Source organism: Gadus chalcogrammus, chromosome 17 (genome assembly GCF_026213295.1).
Source record: "Gadus chalcogrammus isolate NIFS_2021 chromosome 17, NIFS_Gcha_1.0, whole genome shotgun sequence".
In the NCBI taxonomy this organism is placed as follows: domain Eukaryota; kingdom Metazoa; phylum Chordata; class Actinopteri; order Gadiformes; family Gadidae; genus Gadus; species Gadus chalcogrammus.
Genome location: NC_079428.1, coordinates 8,076,497 through 8,095,897, shown reverse-complemented (window position 1 = coordinate 8,095,897; position 19,401 = coordinate 8,076,497). Strand labels below are relative to the sequence as shown.

Here is a 19,401-nt window from a genome sequence, read left to right as displayed (position 1 = left end):
TCAGATTGAAGTCACGGAGACAAAACACACTTCAAGTGTGGACGGCGCGCTCATTAAACAACAACAAGTGGAACACCAATTGCCGCCGCAGCGGCACCGCGGGAAGCACATAACGACCTTTGCGGTTGTTTGGTTCAGTGTGCCCGAGGGAGGGGGGAGGGGAGTAAAGGGCCTCCCCTCCCGCCGCGGTTCGTCCGCGTCGCGAGCGAGGCCGAAGCAAAGTCCACCGACATGGAACCATGAAGACATGTTGAAGGGTGAGGAGGCGGAACATGGGTCTAATGAGGGTGGCCGGTATAACCCCACCCGCTGTGCGTGTGGACAAAAGGTAGGGAGGCCTCCTTGGTGGTGACGGACGCTCCCCCTGGGACACAGGGCCTGACAGAAGGGATGTCTTAATGAAGACACTAGTCCGGGCCTGCTACAGACCCTACTTTGTACCTGGCACATGGAGGCTGAAAGGGCCGCCGGAGCGACCGCACGAAACACTTAGTTGAGGGGTGGAGTCCTGAGAGTCGCCGACCGCGACATCCATCGCAGTACTGGATAAGCAATTATTATCACACACACACACACACACACACACGGTATTTTACCTTCTTTGCCATCTCTCGCATCCTGCTAATGACGCTCTGAGGCGGTTGCCAAGCAACACACATGCACAGACACACACTCGACTTTATGCTGGAGAGTGCTCCTTTGCTTTCACTCTCTCTTGCGTGTTTTCCTACGAAAATCAGAGAAAAAAAGAATACTATGAATAATTTCATTTCATAAGTGCGAGATAACCGCCTTCTAAGCTGCGCTGATTTGAGGGCGCGCGCAAAACGGACTCTGAATGATCAAATATATTATCTCGGGTCATCTGAAGGAAATGTGCAATAAAAATGCATAAAAGAGCGAAAGTGTGAAGAATATCTTTTTTTTCATATGAATGATCTATCCATCTAGAATAATAGTCATTAACGGCCCGTAGCGAGACCATCGTATCTAAATCGAGTCTTAATGGGAACCAGAATAACCGCCTATGATTCGCTTACTTTCTTTGCGTACACGTCTGTAATGTTTCTGTTTCAGGCGACTAATGTCAGTTTAAACACTCTCGCAGCTGAAATTTGGCCGGGGTATTCGTCTTCATAATGCAATCCTTCAAAAAAAAAGAGGACATGTAAACTAGAATTGTGATTTACTTGACAATAGACCACATTAAAAAACAATCAAAGATTTATTAAACAGACACACGCACAGCATCTGTTGAAAGATTGCTATTAGGTCAAAGAAAACAAGCTGTGAACAGCAAATTGATACAAACCGTCCATGATTTCTGCCTTGTCTTTTATAAAAATATATTTTTATAGCCCGCCAACTGCAGGCACCCTGACAACAACAGCTCCCCCAATACTAATAAACAAAAACAACATCAACACATTAAAGCCAGGAAAACCATAAGCTTGGTATCAGTTGGCATTTCCTGTTTGTCAGGACTCTGTGGAGAGTGTCGAAGTCACTGATGTAGGCAAGAGGAGTAATTATCGGTCATTAAATCCAGATTCCATTGAAATGAGGGAGATTATGCCCTGTGTTTCCCCTCGGTTGTCATGACAACCGGTCTGTGGGAGTTAATAAAAAATTACATACTTTTTCGGTGTCCGAGTACATTCTCAGCGTTACGGCTTTGACGGCACGACTCGAGAGAAACAATGAGTGGAACCGCTGGCCGCGGGAGCGAATGAGGTCGTTGAAGTGAGGCTTAGAGAGGGCTTGTCCAAGCTGTCACAAGGGACATGTGGCGGGCAATGTTCACCCCGCCGCAGAAACGGCCTGCATGGACGACCGACTGTGGCTCTGGTCGTCAGCCGTCCAACGCAGGCAGTCAGGTGAGGGCTGTTGAAAGGGTAGATGTTGGGGTGGAAAAACATTCTCTCTATTCTCAAGGCCTTTAAAAGGGAAAAGCTCCCCGATTCAAAAACAGCCCAGGCATAAGGGAAGGGGAGAGCGAGAGAGAGCGAGAGAGACTCCCAAAACAAAGAAAAATAAATAGAAAGCAGGGATCTGAAATTCCGTTAATTCTCTCCATGTATTCCAACAGCAACTACTTCAGCCTACCAACCACAGACCCCCTAGTGATCGTGGGACGAGCTGGGAAGGGGACGCATGGAGATGGGGGTGCGACGGGGGTCCCGGGGTCCCTAGGCCTCCATGGGGGACGGGTCGGGCTGGGGCTCTCGGCCCGCAGCCCCCCCCTCCCCCTCCTCCACCTCGGGGGCGGGGCCTAGGGGTCCGGCCCACCACAGGCTCAGGGTGTTGTCCGGTCGGTCGTCGGCTGACGCCGCTCCCTTGTCCCGCCCCTCGCCGTCGGAGGCGGAGTCTCCCTCGCTGCCGCTGCTGTCCCCCGGTCCGGAGAACTGCCGCTGACCACTGGCGGTGGCCAGCAAGGGCATGAAGGGGTGGACACTGGGGGAGGGGGGAGAGAGGGGGAGAGGGAGAGACACACACAGACAGACGGACGCACGGACAGACAGGGGGACAGACGGGGGGACAGACGGACGGGGAGAAGTAGAGGGGTCAGTGGGATGAGAGCGGAGAGGAAGGAGAAGAGAGGGAAGGGGGGGGGGGAGCAAGAGAGATAGAGGGAGGAGAGAGGGCGGGGGGAAGGGGTAGAGAGAGAGAAGAGAGAGAGGGAGGCAGGTGGGGGAGAGAAAGAGTCACAGTGAGGGATGGAGAGGGAGAGAGAGAGTGGGAGGAGAGGGGAGAGAGAGAAAGGAGAAGGGGGGGGGAGATTGGTTAGAATTTGGGTGCTTCGCTTGACTATGACAAAATGTGAAGGTGCCCTCACACAGCGCCCTGGACGCTAGCACTAAGGCCGCTCCTTCTACCTGATGCCATTGGTGCAGTCGCGGTGGGCGTGGAACTGCAGCAGGGGGTGGAGTGGCTCCTCGCTGCCACTAGGGGGAGCCGCCTGGGTGTCCCACACAGACACCAGCCCCTCTGTGTCACCACTCAGCAGGTACCCGCCAGAGCTACACACAGTACACAGAGGTCAGGTCAGGTCAGGTCAGGTCAGGTCAGGTCAGGTCAGGACACACACACACACACACACACACACACACACACACACACACACACACACACACACACACACACACACACACACACACACACACACACACACACACACACACACACACACACACACACACACACACACACCTGATTGTTATGTGTGTGTGTTGACGAGTCAAAGCTCATCCACATACCAACCTCCCCAGCTCGCTGTACATTCAGTGGGTGTGTAAGCGTACCGGTCCATGTCGAAGTAGATGCGCTGGTTGGTGTCCACGTTCCTCTGCAGGGAGAACAGCACCCGGTCCGCCTGCCTCAGGTCCCAGCACAGGACCTCAGGGTCCTGCAGCAGAAGCACCGGGGTCAGTCCTACCACCAGGGGGATCATGGTGCCTCTGCCCACTCAGTCATGTAAACAGAGGGCTCTCACAGGGCCGTTGCTGATGCGTTTCCCTGGCCACTAATACAGAGTGTCGTTTAAATCGGGGCGGCTCCGCCTACTGAGACGGTGACCACACAGGCGATACGCCTCGCAATGATCCAGGTTTGATCCCGACCTGCGGCGCGATGCTTTATGTAGACCCCGCTCTCTTCCCACCCACTCCACCGTCTCCTCACTCCCCGACCATAAAGGCATACAAAGCCTTTCAAAAGTATAGAGGAGTGCTTTCACACATGGGAGGTTTGGCCCGTTTTGATTGAACCCTACCATTTTCCCTCTATTCTTCGGTTAGTTTGGGGTGGTATGAACACTAATTTGAACTCTGGTCCACTTAGAAACGGGGTATGAAAGTTACATTTGCTGCAAACCGGACTATTAGACATATTCAGCCAGGTACACGTGAACTATCCCTAGCTTCAAATGAGTCGCGGCCAGGCTTGGTGCAATCAGGAGGTCAAAGCACTCAATTAAATATGGTAGAAAGGCTTTATCAAGCGATGGCTTGCGTTCAATCCCAAAAACACTGATCTTTTTTAATTATTCAGTGACCGGGGCTCCTTTTTAATGTGTAGGAACACAGAGTTATCTGTGCTCCATTATTATTGTTCCCCAACAGGGAAGAGTGAGGAAGTTCCTTTCCCAACCTCCCCCCTGAATCAGACAAGTCTACCCAGCTACAGAGGGCTCTTATCGAGTCAAAGCCCTGGGTCGACAGGGCACCAAGACACCAGTCAGGTCAATGCCCGGCTCTCACCCCCTCTACACCCCCTAATCCCTCAGCAGGACTCCCTCTCTTCCTCACCTTGCGTCCGCCCGTGTACAGGTGGTTCCCGTCGGGGGAGAAGAGCAGGTGGGTGACCCCCCCGCGGTGGCGCTCGGGCAGCATGGCGAGGGGCGTGCCGTCCTGGCACGAGTAGAGGCCCACGGTGCGGGAGTAGGAGCCGCAGGCGTACACCTCCATGCACGGGCTGACCGCCAGGCAGGAGATGATGCCCCCCTGACCCTGCTTCTTCACTGGAGGGGGAGGACGGAGACGGTAGTGGGAGGGAGGGAGTGATGGAGGGAGGGAGGGGTGGAAGGAGAGAGGGAGGAGGTGGGGAGAGGGGATTGAGAGAGGGAGGAGGGGGGAGAGGGGATTGAGAGAGGGAGGAGGGGGGAGAGGGGATTGAGAGAGGGAGGAGGGGGGAGAGGGGATTGAGAGAGGGAGGAGGGGGGAGAGGGGATTGAGAGAGGGAGGGGGGGAGATGGTAGGAGAGAGGGAGTGTAATTAGTTGTTTTTAATACTGTTCATCATTTCTTGACTTGGTTATTTAGAGGAATTCACACTCTGAGTTAAAGGGAGTGTGTGGGTGTTTTCAAGTAGAGGTGATGGTGTGATTGAGGTTATTTAGGAGTTTTAAGGAACTACTTTTTTCTGCTTTCTTCAAGTCACTGAGGTCAAACATACTTTTTATATTTAAATGTTCGTATTTTAATGAGGTAGTTTGTTTGTTTATTTTGCTGTTGCATTCAAAAGAAAATAAAATGCCTGGTTGATTGCATTTTTTGCAATAATGTGAAGTGAAGCACTATAAATACATTCCCCTGATTATAATATGTCTGCGATTTAATGATATATGAGGCGTTTGCTTTAGTTTCATTTTGTACTGTTTGGCTGATTGCATTAACTTTGTGGTAATGTAAAGTGCTCTATTAATTCATCTCTATTCTCGGTGCAACCGAGGCTCCAACCTGTACGCGTCCTTGAGCACAGAGCCCCCCCCCTGCTCCAGAACCACATGCCTCTCACGACTCATCTCAAACCCCCGCCATCGCCCAAACAACCCAGTGGCGGCAGCTGCACCACTCTGACCAGAGAGAGGGAGAGATGGGAGGCTAGAGGATGGGAGGTTTCCATGACGACGACAACGAGGACCACCTCTTCCACTGACCTAAGGTGGGCCTCTCCTCGCAGTCGCGGCCGGGCCGGTCCGTGTGGAAGACGCGCACCATCTTGTCGAAGCCGGTGTAGAGGCGCGTGCCGTCGGGCGTGAAGCAGAGCGAGTGGGCGGCCGACAGCTCGTCCAGGTGGTTGTAGGGTCGGTAGTTGGCCCGCACCTCGCCGTAGAACGCGTCCCACACGTGCACCGGGTTGTCGCGGCTACTGCTGGCCAGACTGGGAGGGGGGGGGGGGGGGGAGAGGTGGTGTTAATGATGAGGACATCGAGACGGACAGGCACACGGATAGAGACCGCTTTTTTCCTTAATTTTCCATGTCAATAAAGCTCTTTTTTAATTGGATTGAGAACTTGCCGTGATACTGAAAAGACAGAGAGGGAGAGAGAAGGTGAGGGAGAGAGAGAGAGAGAGAAAGAGAGAGAGGGAGAGGGAGAGGGAGAGCCGTGATTCTTTGTTTATTATTACTAGCATTGTGTTTCTCATGTTGATGGTAACCTTTCCATTTTGCTTTGGCAACATTCACCAATGCCTTTGTCATGCCAATAAGGCCCTTAAATTGAAATTGAACTGAGAGGGGGAGGGGGTGTGGGGGGTTGGGGAGTGGGAGAGACGCTGCCTTATTAGTGCGATGTTGAGAGAGAGCGAGAGCGAGAGAGAGAGAGAGAGGTGAGACAAAGAGAAAGAGAGACGCAGAGTCGGAAGGAGGCACTGGGAGTTCATGTTGAAAATAACACGACACAAATAGGGCCAGTGAGTAGCAATTACAGCTCTTGATTGTGGTTTTGAAGAGTAACCAAAACAACAGACACGGCCCTCTGGGACAAGACCGAACACGGTGCCAAACACAATCCCTACCAGATGTCCCTGGTTATGGAGCGAGCGCCGCTCAAGTGCTGCCAGATGACCTCATCTGGCACCGTCTCAGCCAATCAGGAGCCGTGAACTCAACCACCGATGTATGGCTCCCTGCGAGGGGCTGGCGGGCTGGGATTTGAGCGCCGCGTGCGCATGGACGCCAGGAGTTGGGATATCTCTCAGATTCACCCAAGGTTTTATCAAAGAAAAACAATAACCACTGAGGAAACCAGAGCAGTTTAACCGGATTATTGTTACAAGTCTACACATGTTCCCCCGCCATGCATCGTGTTGCATTGCGTCGAGGCCCCCGCCAGATGCCCATCAGGCACTCCCCCTTTCCCTGAGACCGTCCCCATCTTAGAGCCTCCTTTTGGAGGCCAGAAAAAAACAACAACAACTACGACGACGACGGGAGCCGCTTTTCAACTCCGAAATGATTGGCCGTCGAACAAAACACACAGCGTGCCGCGTCTGCAGGAAATTAGCCCTGACCACTGGCGTCGTGTTGCGACCAGACCCCTCCCCCACGCGGCCTCCTCTCTCCCCTCCCCCCTCTCTCCCCCCCCTCAGCCAGTCCCGGGCTCAGCTCCAGAGCGGATAGAAACGTCCAATTATAAGAAAGATAGCCCCTGTTGCTAGGTTGGATCCATGCCCAGAGCCACAGACCCCCCCTGCTTCTACCTCTCTGCAGCAGGAGGAGGAGGAAGAAGAGGAGGAGGACTCCACAGGACTCCTGGCAGGAGGACAGATCAAGGAGAAGGAGGAGGGGGCAGTGAGCGAAGAATCAAAGGCGGAGAAAATAGGAGATGAAGGAGGAATCGATTATCTCTGGGATAACTAATGTGTGGTTAAAATGTCCTGTCGTCTCGGAGACGGGATCAAATGGCTTGCCGAGTGCGTGTTTCCTTCGGCCGCATGGCGCATTTCCAAATTTAAAAAATGGATGAAGACAAAAAGGAAGAACGTGTATGGGGAATTCGTTCTCATGGGGGGGGTTTGATTTGCGATGAAAACAGGCCAGCTTTGTGTTAGCCTAATGCAGGAGGGAGTGGACACAAGTTATGAGGTCATTGAAACATGCTGGGGGCTCTAGTGGTTGAAATGATAATCCCGCCGGCATGGATTAGTTGAAACATCATCACACGTTAGCGTGAGGGTTATTCCGGTGTGTCTGTAAGACAATCGCTGCACTCAATTGTGTCCAACTGTTTTAAAATCCAGTGGACCAACGAGCGGTGCCTCCTCCCAGCCCTGGCCCCGGGGGTGCGGCTCCCGAGGAGGCTCAGGGCGGCCTAGAGGCCAGACTCCTCCTGCCGCGCGCCTCCTTATTAAAAACCCAGAGCCTGCGCAGGTCCCGTCCCACGCAGAGGGAAGCCCGACAGCTTCCTTGAGCCCCCATCGATCGCCTCCCGCGCGCCCTTTGAAACCCCCCCCCTCGAGGACAAGACTCCCCCTCACCTGTTGCCATGGACACCGGCCGGTGTCTCACATAAAGGAAGGTGTAGTGTGTGCGGCTAGGGTGTTCGACTCCCGAAACCCTGCAAGGTAATGGGCTCAATCTCCCCCCCCCCCCCCCCCCCATCCCCTCTAACGTGATGGCGCCCCCTGGCCCCCCACCCGCCGTTTACAGACGTCCACACTCGCTCTCCAGTCGGGCGGGATAAAAGGCTCTTGGAAACCCCTGTCGAACCGATGGGTAACGTTATGCGCACACACGCTGCTGAGCCCCCCCCCTAGCTGTGTGTGTGCGTGTGTGGAGTGTTGTCATCGGGACGAGTGGGCGAACGAGCGTGGGGCGCGGCGGGGTTACAGCCGCCCACGGACACGCCACGGGGGCAGAGGGCCCGCGGCCAGCCCTGGGCTCCTAATGAGGGAGAACCGGCTCCACGGTCTCTGGGAACCGGGGCGCCGGCCAAAAGGGAAACACAGCGGGGGGGAACGGATCAGACACACACACCTGCTGTTACCTGGCCGCGGCGGCCGCTTAAAGCTTGGCTTTGTTCATTTGCACAGACGCACACACACGCTGGGCTACTCCACAGCGATGTTAAGAATTTCACATGCACGCGCACACACACGTTTGTAAAGATTAAGCTTCATGTATGTCTGCGCACACACATAAAAGCACAGCTATGTAAAAATTGACACACAAACACACACACACACACACAATAGCCCAGTGGGTGAGCCCAAACCGCCAACATTCTTCCCTGGCTCCTGTGCTCCATGGTGCGACAGTGAACTTGCACCCAATGGGCTGACCATCAGATTTATAGTCCAGTCTAGACCAGACCACTCCAGGACACTCTTGACCAGAGTAGAGCAGTCTAGGCAAGACTAGACCATTCTAGACTGGTCTAGACTGAGAGGACCAGGGAGAAGATGAGGAACCAGAGGATTAACTCACAGGCAGGACTCGGGGTCCAGGGAGTTCATCTTGGGGTACCAGCAATAGTCGTAGATGGTGTCGCCCTCCGGCATCCTCAGCACTGGACTCTGACAGGAGAGGAGGGAGAGGGAAATATTTAAGGAAGGGCCATTAAGTTTATAACCAGGCATTCAACATTCACAGGCCTTATAATTCTTGGAAGAGCAATACCGAAAACAGGTAAAAAAAAACAAAAAACATTTTGTCATTCCTAGTACGATATCAGACAACTGGCAGTTTAATCCTTCCTGAAAACATAATCACGAGGAAATACATATTCAAGAGCAATTTTGTTTTTCCCAATATCAAAGACATGGCGACTTTGAGACGCGGTGAGTGGGACATGGGCAGCCCTGACGGAAACACTGGGCCCACCAGCAGGGGGCGCTGCTGTGCCGGATCAGCGCCTCACCATCTCAGTGAGCAGGTCCCAGTCGTAGCTGTAGACCTCAGCCGGGAGGTTGTAGAGCCGCAGCACGTTGTCCGCACTGTTGGTCAGGACGCAGGAGCCGTCCGGGGCCCTGGGGGGGGGAGAGAGAGAGAGAGACAGAGAGAATTTGTATGCATTAATTTCTGTAATATCTTTCTTACATAGCTGCACTCGATTAAAATATAAAACCATCTGGATGGATGGAGGAAATGATGAACACATAAATGGAAAGATGAAGATGGATAGAAAGGTCGGGTTAGTAGATTGAGGGAGAAAGGCGTTGACACACACACACACTTCATAATTGACCTCGAAACTTGGACGTTACGAACCTTCGCAATTCGAACCTTCGACAGGAACACATTAGGTGTCGTAGTCTTTCCCAGTCAGATCCCCTTGGGCTGTGTCACAGCGGGGCACTCCATGGGGAGCACAGGGGTACTCAACGATACCACAGCACTGCCTCACTTCCCCCACCCCCCCTTCTTGAGGAGGTGGGGGCTATGCCGCAATGTGTTTTGCCTTCAATAAAAGTTGTTTGTTTTGATAACCACTTTGTGTAATGGCATCGGCACTTTACGATCATCTTCGGAGCCTTCCGAAACCATTAAAGATGATCCGGAAAAAAAACAAATCAAAGGCAAACTGTGTCAACAGCAGCTGTCCTATCGTACCACGGGCCCTTGTGAAATGATCCTCTCTGCCGCTACTCTGTGGTGCAATTTCACTGTTCTACTCAATTAAACGGGGCCGCTTGTGTCCTATATGCGTTTTAAATCAGCCATAACGCGGCTGAAGTCTCTTTATCGGTGGAGGTTCAAGGCAGGAGCAGCGGCCCCTGGGGGCCCTCGTGAAATCATTTCCCCCCCCACCCCCGTTCGAACCAATATTGCAATTGAAAATCGTTTTGTTGTAAATGTTTCAGACATCTTACAAATGCGTTTTATACGATGTCTAGGTTTTTTGGCATTGTTTTGGAGCAGGATGCGTTATGCTATGCGTTTAACAGTCCAAAGTTTTTGCCATTGCAGGGGTCCTGTACTGTTGTTGAGAGGCTGCATGAAACCAAAGTTTAGGAGCTGGCCTGGGTAGGTGGCGTTTCCCAAACGGTCAACACTAATGGCCACCCGTCATGGACACCCTGACCTACACACTGAAAGTCAAACTTAGAGCAGCTGTGGTGGTACATTATAGCATCACACATCTCATCTTTGTCTTTTTACCAAAGTAAACCGATAATTATCCCACTGATAAATATTAAGAGAATGGGTCAAGCTTGGTGTCTTATTGCTGCAAAGCAGTTCTTTTGTCTCCCATCGCTGAGGGCCCTTTGATGCTTGAGGCCCCCGGGGTAAGGGCGCAGTCTGCCTACATGGTAGATCTGGCCTGTGGGTTTTGTCACGATAGGATGTGAATACAGCGCATACTCAGAGAGAACTAAGCTCCCTCGCCTCCACAGAGACTGTTGGATTACATAGATGTATTCAATCAATAACAGTGGATTGATTCCATTAGTCTATCTCATAATATATATGGTTAATCGAAGGCTATATTTTCATATCATCTGCAAATTGAATGCAGATGACGTGAACCTACAGGGATATTGTCATCATATTGTGAATCGTTCATTTGTTTGTAGGCTGTCGTAATTAAGCGGCGGCGTCGAGACCTCCCCTATAGACAGCTGTGGGAAAGCCCATTGATTTGAAGCCATACAAAATGAGGCATTATTGAGCTGCCTGCAGAGACAATATATATGTCACTTATCAAGTAGGTTTTGGGTCTCGCATGATGAACCAGATTCGACTGTGCAAAATGTAATTCAAGGACGCCCTTTGTAAATGTATTCTTTGTGTGTTTTACGCAGTAAGAGGGGCTGTTGTAGACCACAATGTTTGTGTGTATTAGTGTGGACTAGCACAGGGTGATTCTACAGCGTTACGAAGGAGACTGAGGAGAAATAAACAACGAGCCACAAATCACCAATTCCAGTCGTTAGGCAAACTATTTATGGGGTCGTCACAATGCGGGTGTAGGTTACCATTTGACGCCCTTGAGGTAGTTTTCAGGGTAGTGTGAGTACTCGGCGCAGGAGCCCGTCAGATACTGGGGGCTTCGGCTGAAGTCCAGTGCCAGCCTGCACATCAGGAGCAGGGGAAGGTGATCACCACACAGATATTTTAAAAGATATAAAGATATATATATATATATATATCTAAGTGCGTATATGAGCAAGGACGTACAACAAACAATAAGTAGGAGAGGATGACTAAATGCCCTAAAGGTAAATGTGGAAAATGTAACATTTTCCTTTAGAACTGCTGTTGACGACCAACTCGATGACCCGTTTCTTATGTACTCACTGCTGTACTACTTCAGTTGGACTGTCGTCTGGCTTCCCCTCTGGAGCCTCCTCCCTCTGCTCCTCCTTCTGTTGGGGCGTCTCATCAGGGACGCCGACTCCATTGTGGGGACACTCCTTCTCCTCCGGTCCACCAACCCCCACTTCCTTCTCCTCCTGGTCTCCCTGCCCTCTGAGGGGGTCGGCTGTTGGGGAGGGGGTCAGACTGTAAAGCTATTTCCTATTTGTGCGGGTTAAGTGAAACTATAAAGAACGGGTGCCTGACAGTGCAGTAGTGGTAACTTGGGGGGGGGGGGGGGGGTTTGACTCCCAGCAGGAAGGTTCTGGGTCCCTATCCCCAGAACCTGCATGCAGTCAACCCGTAGGCAGCCCAGAGATGGACAACTCGGATCTTACCTGGCGCTGGTTGGACTGGGTCCTCCTCGACAGCCAGTGGTGCTTGCCCGTCAGCGGGATCCACAAACACCAGCTCTTCGTCAGTCAGCCTTGCACGCTTGGCGTACGCAAAGCCCCCTTCCTCCAGGGACTCACCGTGTTCCACACCCACGCATTCGGGGGGTGCCACCGGAGCACTGTGAGGGGGTTCGCTGTCCGCCTCTGTGTCCTGCCCGCTCTCAATCCCAACTCCTCCTTCGACTGACATCTTCTTCTTCAAAGCTCTTCCAACAGTCTGTATGACCCAACCCAAGCAGTCTGTCAGTTCTTCGCGTATCAGACGACGGTGAGGTAGTAGGTGCTGTAGCCTCGCTTCTTACGACAGTGAGGGTGTCTGAGGCGGACGGAGGACGGGGACATCCCAGCACAAGCGCTCCTAGGGGCCATAGGAGGAAGGGACGGAGGAAGGGACAGAGGGCGGCGATGAGGTTCGCAGAGATAGAGAATGAGATACACAATGATAGAGATCGATTTACACAATGGGAGCAGAGAAGTGGAGAGCAGTCCTCTTTAAAAGGACAAACACAATTAACACATCGACACACACAGACGTTATTGATATACGTGTAAATCAAATTGTTCGGCACATTTGAGCTTTAAAGCTCCCAGAGCTTACGTTTAAATACAAAATGTAGCTCATGTGGTTAAACAGGAAGCTTGGTTATAAATGCATTAGTGACACTACGTTAGCTCTTACCAGTGTCGCTAGATTATTTGTGTTGCCAATCTGGCAACACTGGCTTCTACTAGCTTTAGCGGTTGCTAACTGCTGCTACCTCGAGTGTGTTGTGATCAGCCTGGCCTCTTCTTTGACTTTAATGAACAGAGTTTCTCCTCTCATGGGTCAGTCGATTCTTACACTACTTGCATCCGGCTTGAGAAAAGCTTCGACCGTATTTATTCACCAACTCGTAATGAAGTTGTAAACACTCCACCAGGCAGCCATGTGTTCCGCTCTAAACTATCGCGAGATTTGGCGCGATGACGCGATAACAGCCAGAACTCTATGTAGGTTTCTTTGAAAGAATATTCTCAAGATGTTTTCCATATAATAGCTGTATTATTAATAAAGTATTTTTATCGCATTCATGTGTTATAGTGAGTCCCTGTATTCCATATACTTTATAGGGATAATTCGGTATGATTGAAGTAAAAAAGAAAATACAATTGTTCTATATTTGTGCTTTGTGTGGCAGTTTTATCAACCACAGGCGTGGAGACAGAACTGAAACAAACTATTTAAATCAAGGTTAAATGCCATTTTATTTAGTATTCATTATTCAAACAAAACCCAAACTATGTACATGTATTTTCTGTCCATTTTCCAAGTTCTAACCTCTGATGTTTCTCTCTGTCTGTCATCGCCCAATCAGCGCAGCTCGTGTTTGTACACACTGTGTACAAACAGTTTGTACACACTGTTTGTACACACTCCAATCACAGGCATGCACCTTCACGACTGTGTTCCCAACATTGGAAAATGGAACAAAAAAAAAATCGTATTTAATAAAGGAAAACAAGAAAGAAAACTAAAAACATAGAAACAATGGAAATAATGCCACCCATAACCCTCTCCCGAATCAGAAATTAAAAAGGGACAGTTTGCCATGATAGCCCAAACGATGCTGGCCAAATGTACAAAGTCCCTTGTTAACATGGCACAGACAACATGTTGTGTTGTGTCATGTTATGTTGTCCAACCAACAAACAGTCACTAGTTTTGACATGTTTTCTTCCATCTCCTAACAAAAATCTAAAATAATTGTCAAGGTGATTTCAAACTTAAATTTGTCAATCGTTCCGAGGAACATTTTCAATTTGCCATCCAGGAATTTCTTACTTTTTAAGGCATGTTGAACAAATACTTAACAGAACAGAAACTTACTAGGAGAGAAGGAAACAAAATGAAAAAAAGAAAGAAAAATAACACGATAACATTTACATTATTTACAAAGCACAATGCTTCGGTTTATATCTAGCAAGCGCCTCTGCTTTTACGGGTTTTGTTGCAATTACTGTTGTATGAGTTTTAATGTCTGTGTTTGAGATGTGTGAATGATATGTGATTGAGATGTGTAAATGGTATGCGAGATGTGTAAATGCTATGTGTGTGTGTGGGCTGTGTAAATGTATGTGTGTGAGATTTATATTTTGTGTGCGATGTTTTAGGGGTACAAATGTGTTTGAGAGATGTGTGGGTGTTTGTTTGAGATGTGTTAATTGTGTGAGCTGATTAAATTATGTGTGTGAGTGTATTTGTTTGAGATGTGTAAGTGGTATGTGGGGGATGTGTAAATGTTTTATGTGTAAATGTATGTGTGTGAGATTAAGTGTAAATGGTGTGTGTTTGAGTGTTTGTGTCAACAGAACCTAGATGTAAATCAGTGTAAAAACCAAGGAACTAAAGGGACCCGAAGTCCCGTTGAGAAGTCTCTTGCTTTTTTTTGTTAACATCTTTTTGTACACATTATTATTGTTTTATACAACAGTTCAGCTCGGCCGGTATTTAAGCCAGCCAGGATGTTATGACACAAAGTCCACCGAACACAAGACCCCGACCCGCCCGTCCCCAAGTCGCTTCCCTAGGGTGGGGAAGACCTCCACACCTACCGCCATCCGTCCCCCACACCCGTCTTCTCCGGGTCACGGAAGAAGAATTCCACCCCAGCCTCAATTTGAAAAAGAAATGTAAAAGACGTCCATTCTTGGCGTCTCCTGCGTTCCGGACTCGGCCTGAGGTTCAAGTCCCGAGACCTCGACTAGCACCATCACAGATGAGACCCGGTGGCCGGTCTTTACAAAGCCAATGATTAGTCCGGTTCACGGTCAACATGTCGGGGCGGGGTGGTCTTCGGTTTAGGAGGACAGGGGCTGGGGCTTTAATACCAGGGCGGCCAGTGGATCTTCTTAAAGGGTGGCTCGCATCTTAACAGCCACTGGACCGCAACCCTGTCAACAACAGACAGAGAACAACGCTTAGAAGACGTATGCGGCACACTGTGAAAGAACCTAAACCGAAACGCTTACTAAAAAAGCACTTCTCGAGATCTACAAGTCACTATCCAATCGGTGGAGGAGGAAACACAAATGGTAATAGAGCCTATGGCCCACTAATTATAGCCCTGGAATTTGCAGTGGTAAGATTGTTACAAACTGGGGGTTGGTGGCGACAAAGTTGGGATCCATTGAAACAATTACCACTTATCCCCATAATAAATGAAACCGAATCCTCGAGATTGACCCTTTAAGTTAAAGGGTCCTTTGTTTGCGCTCAGGTGTGAGTGAGAATAGCCATCACAAGCTGTATCAAAAGTGACATCCCAAATGGCACTGTCCACCCAGAAGTGTGCTAGATAGATCAGTCTGCCAGCCTACCCTTTGGAGTGTAGCCCCTGGTATGCTTATCATACATCTGGGTGGCACTCCGACTTGGGATGTCACTAAGTCAGAAGGCACAGCACATTTAGAAACGGCTTGTAATGGCTGATCACACTCAAAGCTGCTGGTGGACCTTTAATGGCCTTTTATGTAGCCTGGGACCAGACGAATTTGGGAGCTCATGTTTTATTTGCTCTGGCATAACGACGTCTGACCTGTCACAACAGTATCTAATATGGGGCGGGGTTGACACCGACTCCTCAGAGGAGCGCCCTATGGGAGCTGCCACATGTCTCACACATTTTGATGCTCTGATTGGTCGTAGATCTAGAGGCATTTTGGTCTATGTTTGTGAATTTTTCTGGCAATGTCAGCCTAACGTTAAGAGGTGCTGCGGGCGAGATTCAAGAGTTATTAAGAGAGCAGAAAAGAGCACAATTATGCAACCAACATTTTCAGTAAAAAAGAAAACACATCTCACCAACATCACGGTTTCTTTCCAGCTGATCCAATCCCGTTACTCCGGGCAGGTGAGGCGGTAGGAGGAGGGCCCCTAACCCACCCCACGCCTTTCAATCACGCCCCCCCTCTCGTCCCGTAGCTCTTCCTCTGGTCTGTAGGAGCAGGACGAGAGCCCTCGGCCTGGGGGCGGCCTGTGTTGAACAGCACCTCCTCTGTGGGGCGACCCTTCCAGACGACCAGACGGGTCACCTTCCCGGTGCGGGGCGGGGCACTACAGTATGTCCCCAGAACCCTTCAGTCTAAGTGGTGCCGTCTCTCTCCCTTTCATTCGTTGATTCTCTTGCTCTATAGAAGCAGGGAAAGCAGACGTATAAAGAGATCCCCTTCACAAAAATCGCGTTTATCGTAGACTAGAAATCAAAAAGGAAAAAGGGGGTTGGTTAAGTCGAAGAACATTCATTACTCTCAATGTCTCATGAATTTTCCTTCATCCGTTCTTTCGTATTTTTTTCTCACCCGCTCTCTCGAAAGGTTATTAAAAAAATAAGTATGTACAGGAGGTGTAAGAAGATGCTCTTCTTTGTCAAGTCTCTTGTTTTTCATAAAGTTGGGAATCTCTCGTTTTTTTTTTCGGCCGAGGAAAGCCCCGGGCTGTTCAACCTCCTGTTAGTTGTCTTTTTTTGAAATTGTGCTCCCCGTCCCCAAATCGGTACCTCACAGCTTGTCTGAACAAAAAGTGCATAGGTGAGTTGTGGAGGGCAGGGCGAGTGCCTTCGTGAGGGCGGAGGGGGAGGCGGAGCCGGCGGGACCGCCATCCTAGGACCGCCTCTCTTAACCGCCGCACTGCCGACCCCCCACTCCGTGACTGGCTTCAGGTCTGCACTCTTCACAAAAAATGAAGACAATCTTTGATTTGTTTCTGCCGTTGTCCCCTCCCAACACAGCTCCATGTTGATCGTTAAGTCTCTTCATCCTCCTCCTCCTCTTCAGAACGACCAAGGCGAACAGGAGTCCAATATATCTATATATATATATTTATATACATATATAATTCTTAATGTCTTATTGGGATTCTGTGTTTTTTTCAAAGCGTCACCAGTCAATGTCTCGATGGCAGAAGCACACTTGCAAAGCCCAACCCATGACAGGGAAAAGAAAACAAGAAAGTAAAGTCAAACTGAACAAAAATAAAGTAAAACTCCACCCACGGAAATCCATGCGGGTTGTAAACGACCACAGCTCTAGTATGGAATAGAAAGTCCTTTCTTTGAATTAAATCGTCTCCGTTAGTACGACCAGGATTGTAGAGGCAGTATGTTCAACTGTATCAGTTGCCAGTTTTTTTTTTCTCTCTTCCTTCTTTTTCCTTTGTTTAAAAAAAAGAGAAAGACCTTGCATGTCTTTGAAGCTTTTTTTTGTAGGTTTACATTTTTGAAATCTTTTGACAAAAGAACAAAAAAAATATATCTGGTATCAGCACGGTTATCTTGCCATATTTTTTGGAATACATTCAATATTTTCTTAAGAAAGAAATAATACAAACGCACTTCACCTGGCGGTAATAAAAAAAAAAAAAGGAAATAGTTAAATCATAATAAACAACAAAAATAGCAGCCCCAAGTGCTCATTATCGTAGTCCAAATACTTTTTTTAAACTTTGTATATAATGTATATATTCATATATATTTTTCATTAAAAAAAGAAAAACTCGTCATTATCAAATTGCAACAACGAAGTAACACAGTATGCGAACACCACGGGCACCCTGGGGTGCACACGCGCACGCCAAGATGCTGTATTCTGCTTTTCTTCTCTTTTATCGGAAACGTCAGAACGCTCGACTTCTTTCATTCACAAGTTCGAGCTGAGCTGACGAAAGGCAACGCGATCGCACACCAGAAAACAAAAACAAAAAAAAAAACACATCATAATCAGACGAGACTAACCTTCTCAGAACGCCCCTCCCCTCCCAGAATGGACTAGAAAATGTTTACGATATAAAGTCACGTACATTTGTTGTTTTGTTTTTTTGACATACGCTGTGCTCAGCACCAACAGACATACACACGCACACACATACACACAATCGATCTCTCAAAAAGGTTAATGTCTGAATGGCCACTCAACCTATCCAAGTTCTTAGGCACAAATGTGCATTCATACGCATACAAAAAAAGGGCATGCACACCCTCTCTCTTCATCACACTCATACAACCTTGTGTACCTGTAGTCGTAACTAAATTGTACTAACAGTAAATGAACACAGGCGCACGCACACGCTCATGTCTCATTCACACATCAAATAATGTCCCTCATGATTTGCCCAGTCCCGTCACACCCCTCAGGTTCCTGAAGACAGTTGCCCGAGTGGGGTGTGAGGGGTGGGGGGATACATACAAACTAAAGTGGTGGTTCGACAATCAGATGAGCGTGAAGAAAAAGCTAACGTTAGCAAATGACTGGTTACATCTGGAGAGGGCTGGAGAGCTGGTGAAAAAAACAATGTGTTGTGCAATTGCCCCCTCCCCTCTGCTGCATGCAGTCACCCATCCATCCGTTAACGCATTCACTCACTCATTGAATCGCCATGCATTCAAAGCAATGTCCCCCCCCCTCCCCAGATTGGTAAAAAAAAATGAAAGGGGAACACACATTCTACACATGAGAATACAAAAAGAATTATCTGAATGAAAGACAAAAAAATAAAAATGGCCTCTTATAGTTCATACATCTTGGTAAGCAATGAAATAAAACAAACAAAAAACAATATTGTGCAGACTGGTATAGTACTTGATCACACACCAACCATATCACACAACCGCTTGCGCTCGGTCACACACACACACACGCACACACACACACACTTCCACATTCACGAAAAAATATCTCTATAACTAACCCCATTTGTTTAACATTTTTTTGTATTTTTTTTTCTCATATTTTTTTTAGGCAAGTGCAAATCTTCAAGTTTTTTATTATCCATTTTTCAATAGCTTTAGCTTTTATATATAAATGTAAAAAAAATGCTGAACAAGAGAAATATCAACAGTGTTTGTTTTTTTTTTGTTTGAGAAAGGATTTGCTTTCTGATAAGGTTCAACCAAACAAGGTCCCCCTGAAAAAAGTCGCCCATCGTCTGGACCGTCCGCACGCACGTGAAGCTCACCCACCGCCCCTTCCAGTTCCCGCCCCCGCCTTGCACGTGGGTGGCCCCCAGCTGTGTACAGCCAACACACGCACGCCCACATGCGCGCGCACTCACACACACGCGCACACACCCGACACATGTGCATTGATTCCGAACAAATAAAACGAGAAAAAATAAAAAATAAAAATAAAAAACAACAACGAACGAACCCTATTCAAATCCCGTCTCAATAAAGTGCATTAGTTCAGTATAAGGTGCTTATTCTTTTTTTGAGTGCCAGAGGATACCATCTTTCTGTAATTCACTCCCCCGTCTCCTATCCCCGTCTCCCCCTCGCTCAAGTGACTCACCCAGTGCATCACAGAGCCCTTTTTTACATTACAACAATCTACGAGAAGAGGAGAATGAGGAGGAAAGTGAGGCGGAGGAGTTTGCACCGCCTCACCCTTTGACCTCC

At 48.9% G+C, this 19,401-nt stretch overlaps 1 protein-coding gene across 2 annotated transcripts; it reads right to left on the bottom strand.

Annotated features, from left to right (window-relative positions):
- Positions 1 to 1,175: 1,175 nt before the first annotated feature.
- Positions 1,176 to 19,391, bottom strand: wrap53 (WD repeat containing, antisense to TP53). 2 transcript variants are annotated; one of them, XM_056575403.1, is made up of 12 exons: positions 15,816 to 19,391; positions 12,654 to 14,905; positions 11,918 to 12,332; positions 11,523 to 11,706; positions 11,201 to 11,296; positions 9,142 to 9,250; positions 8,709 to 8,797; positions 5,437 to 5,660; positions 4,308 to 4,519; positions 3,303 to 3,406; positions 2,877 to 3,020; positions 1,176 to 2,454 (listed from the first exon to the last, which is right to left on the bottom strand). In XM_056575403.1, the coding sequence occupies exons 3-12, from the start codon at positions 12,162 to 12,164 to the stop codon at positions 2,190 to 2,192; spliced, it is 1,674 nt and encodes a 557-aa protein (XP_056431378.1). In that variant the 5' UTR covers positions 12,165 to 12,332; positions 12,654 to 14,905; positions 15,816 to 19,391; the 3' UTR covers positions 1,176 to 2,189. The 2 variants fall into 2 exon arrangements, with proteins under 2 accessions (XP_056431378.1, XP_056431377.1); XM_056575402.1 differs by having other exon boundaries at positions 1,181 to 2,454; positions 12,733 to 14,905.
- Positions 19,392 to 19,401: the final 10 nt, after the last annotated feature.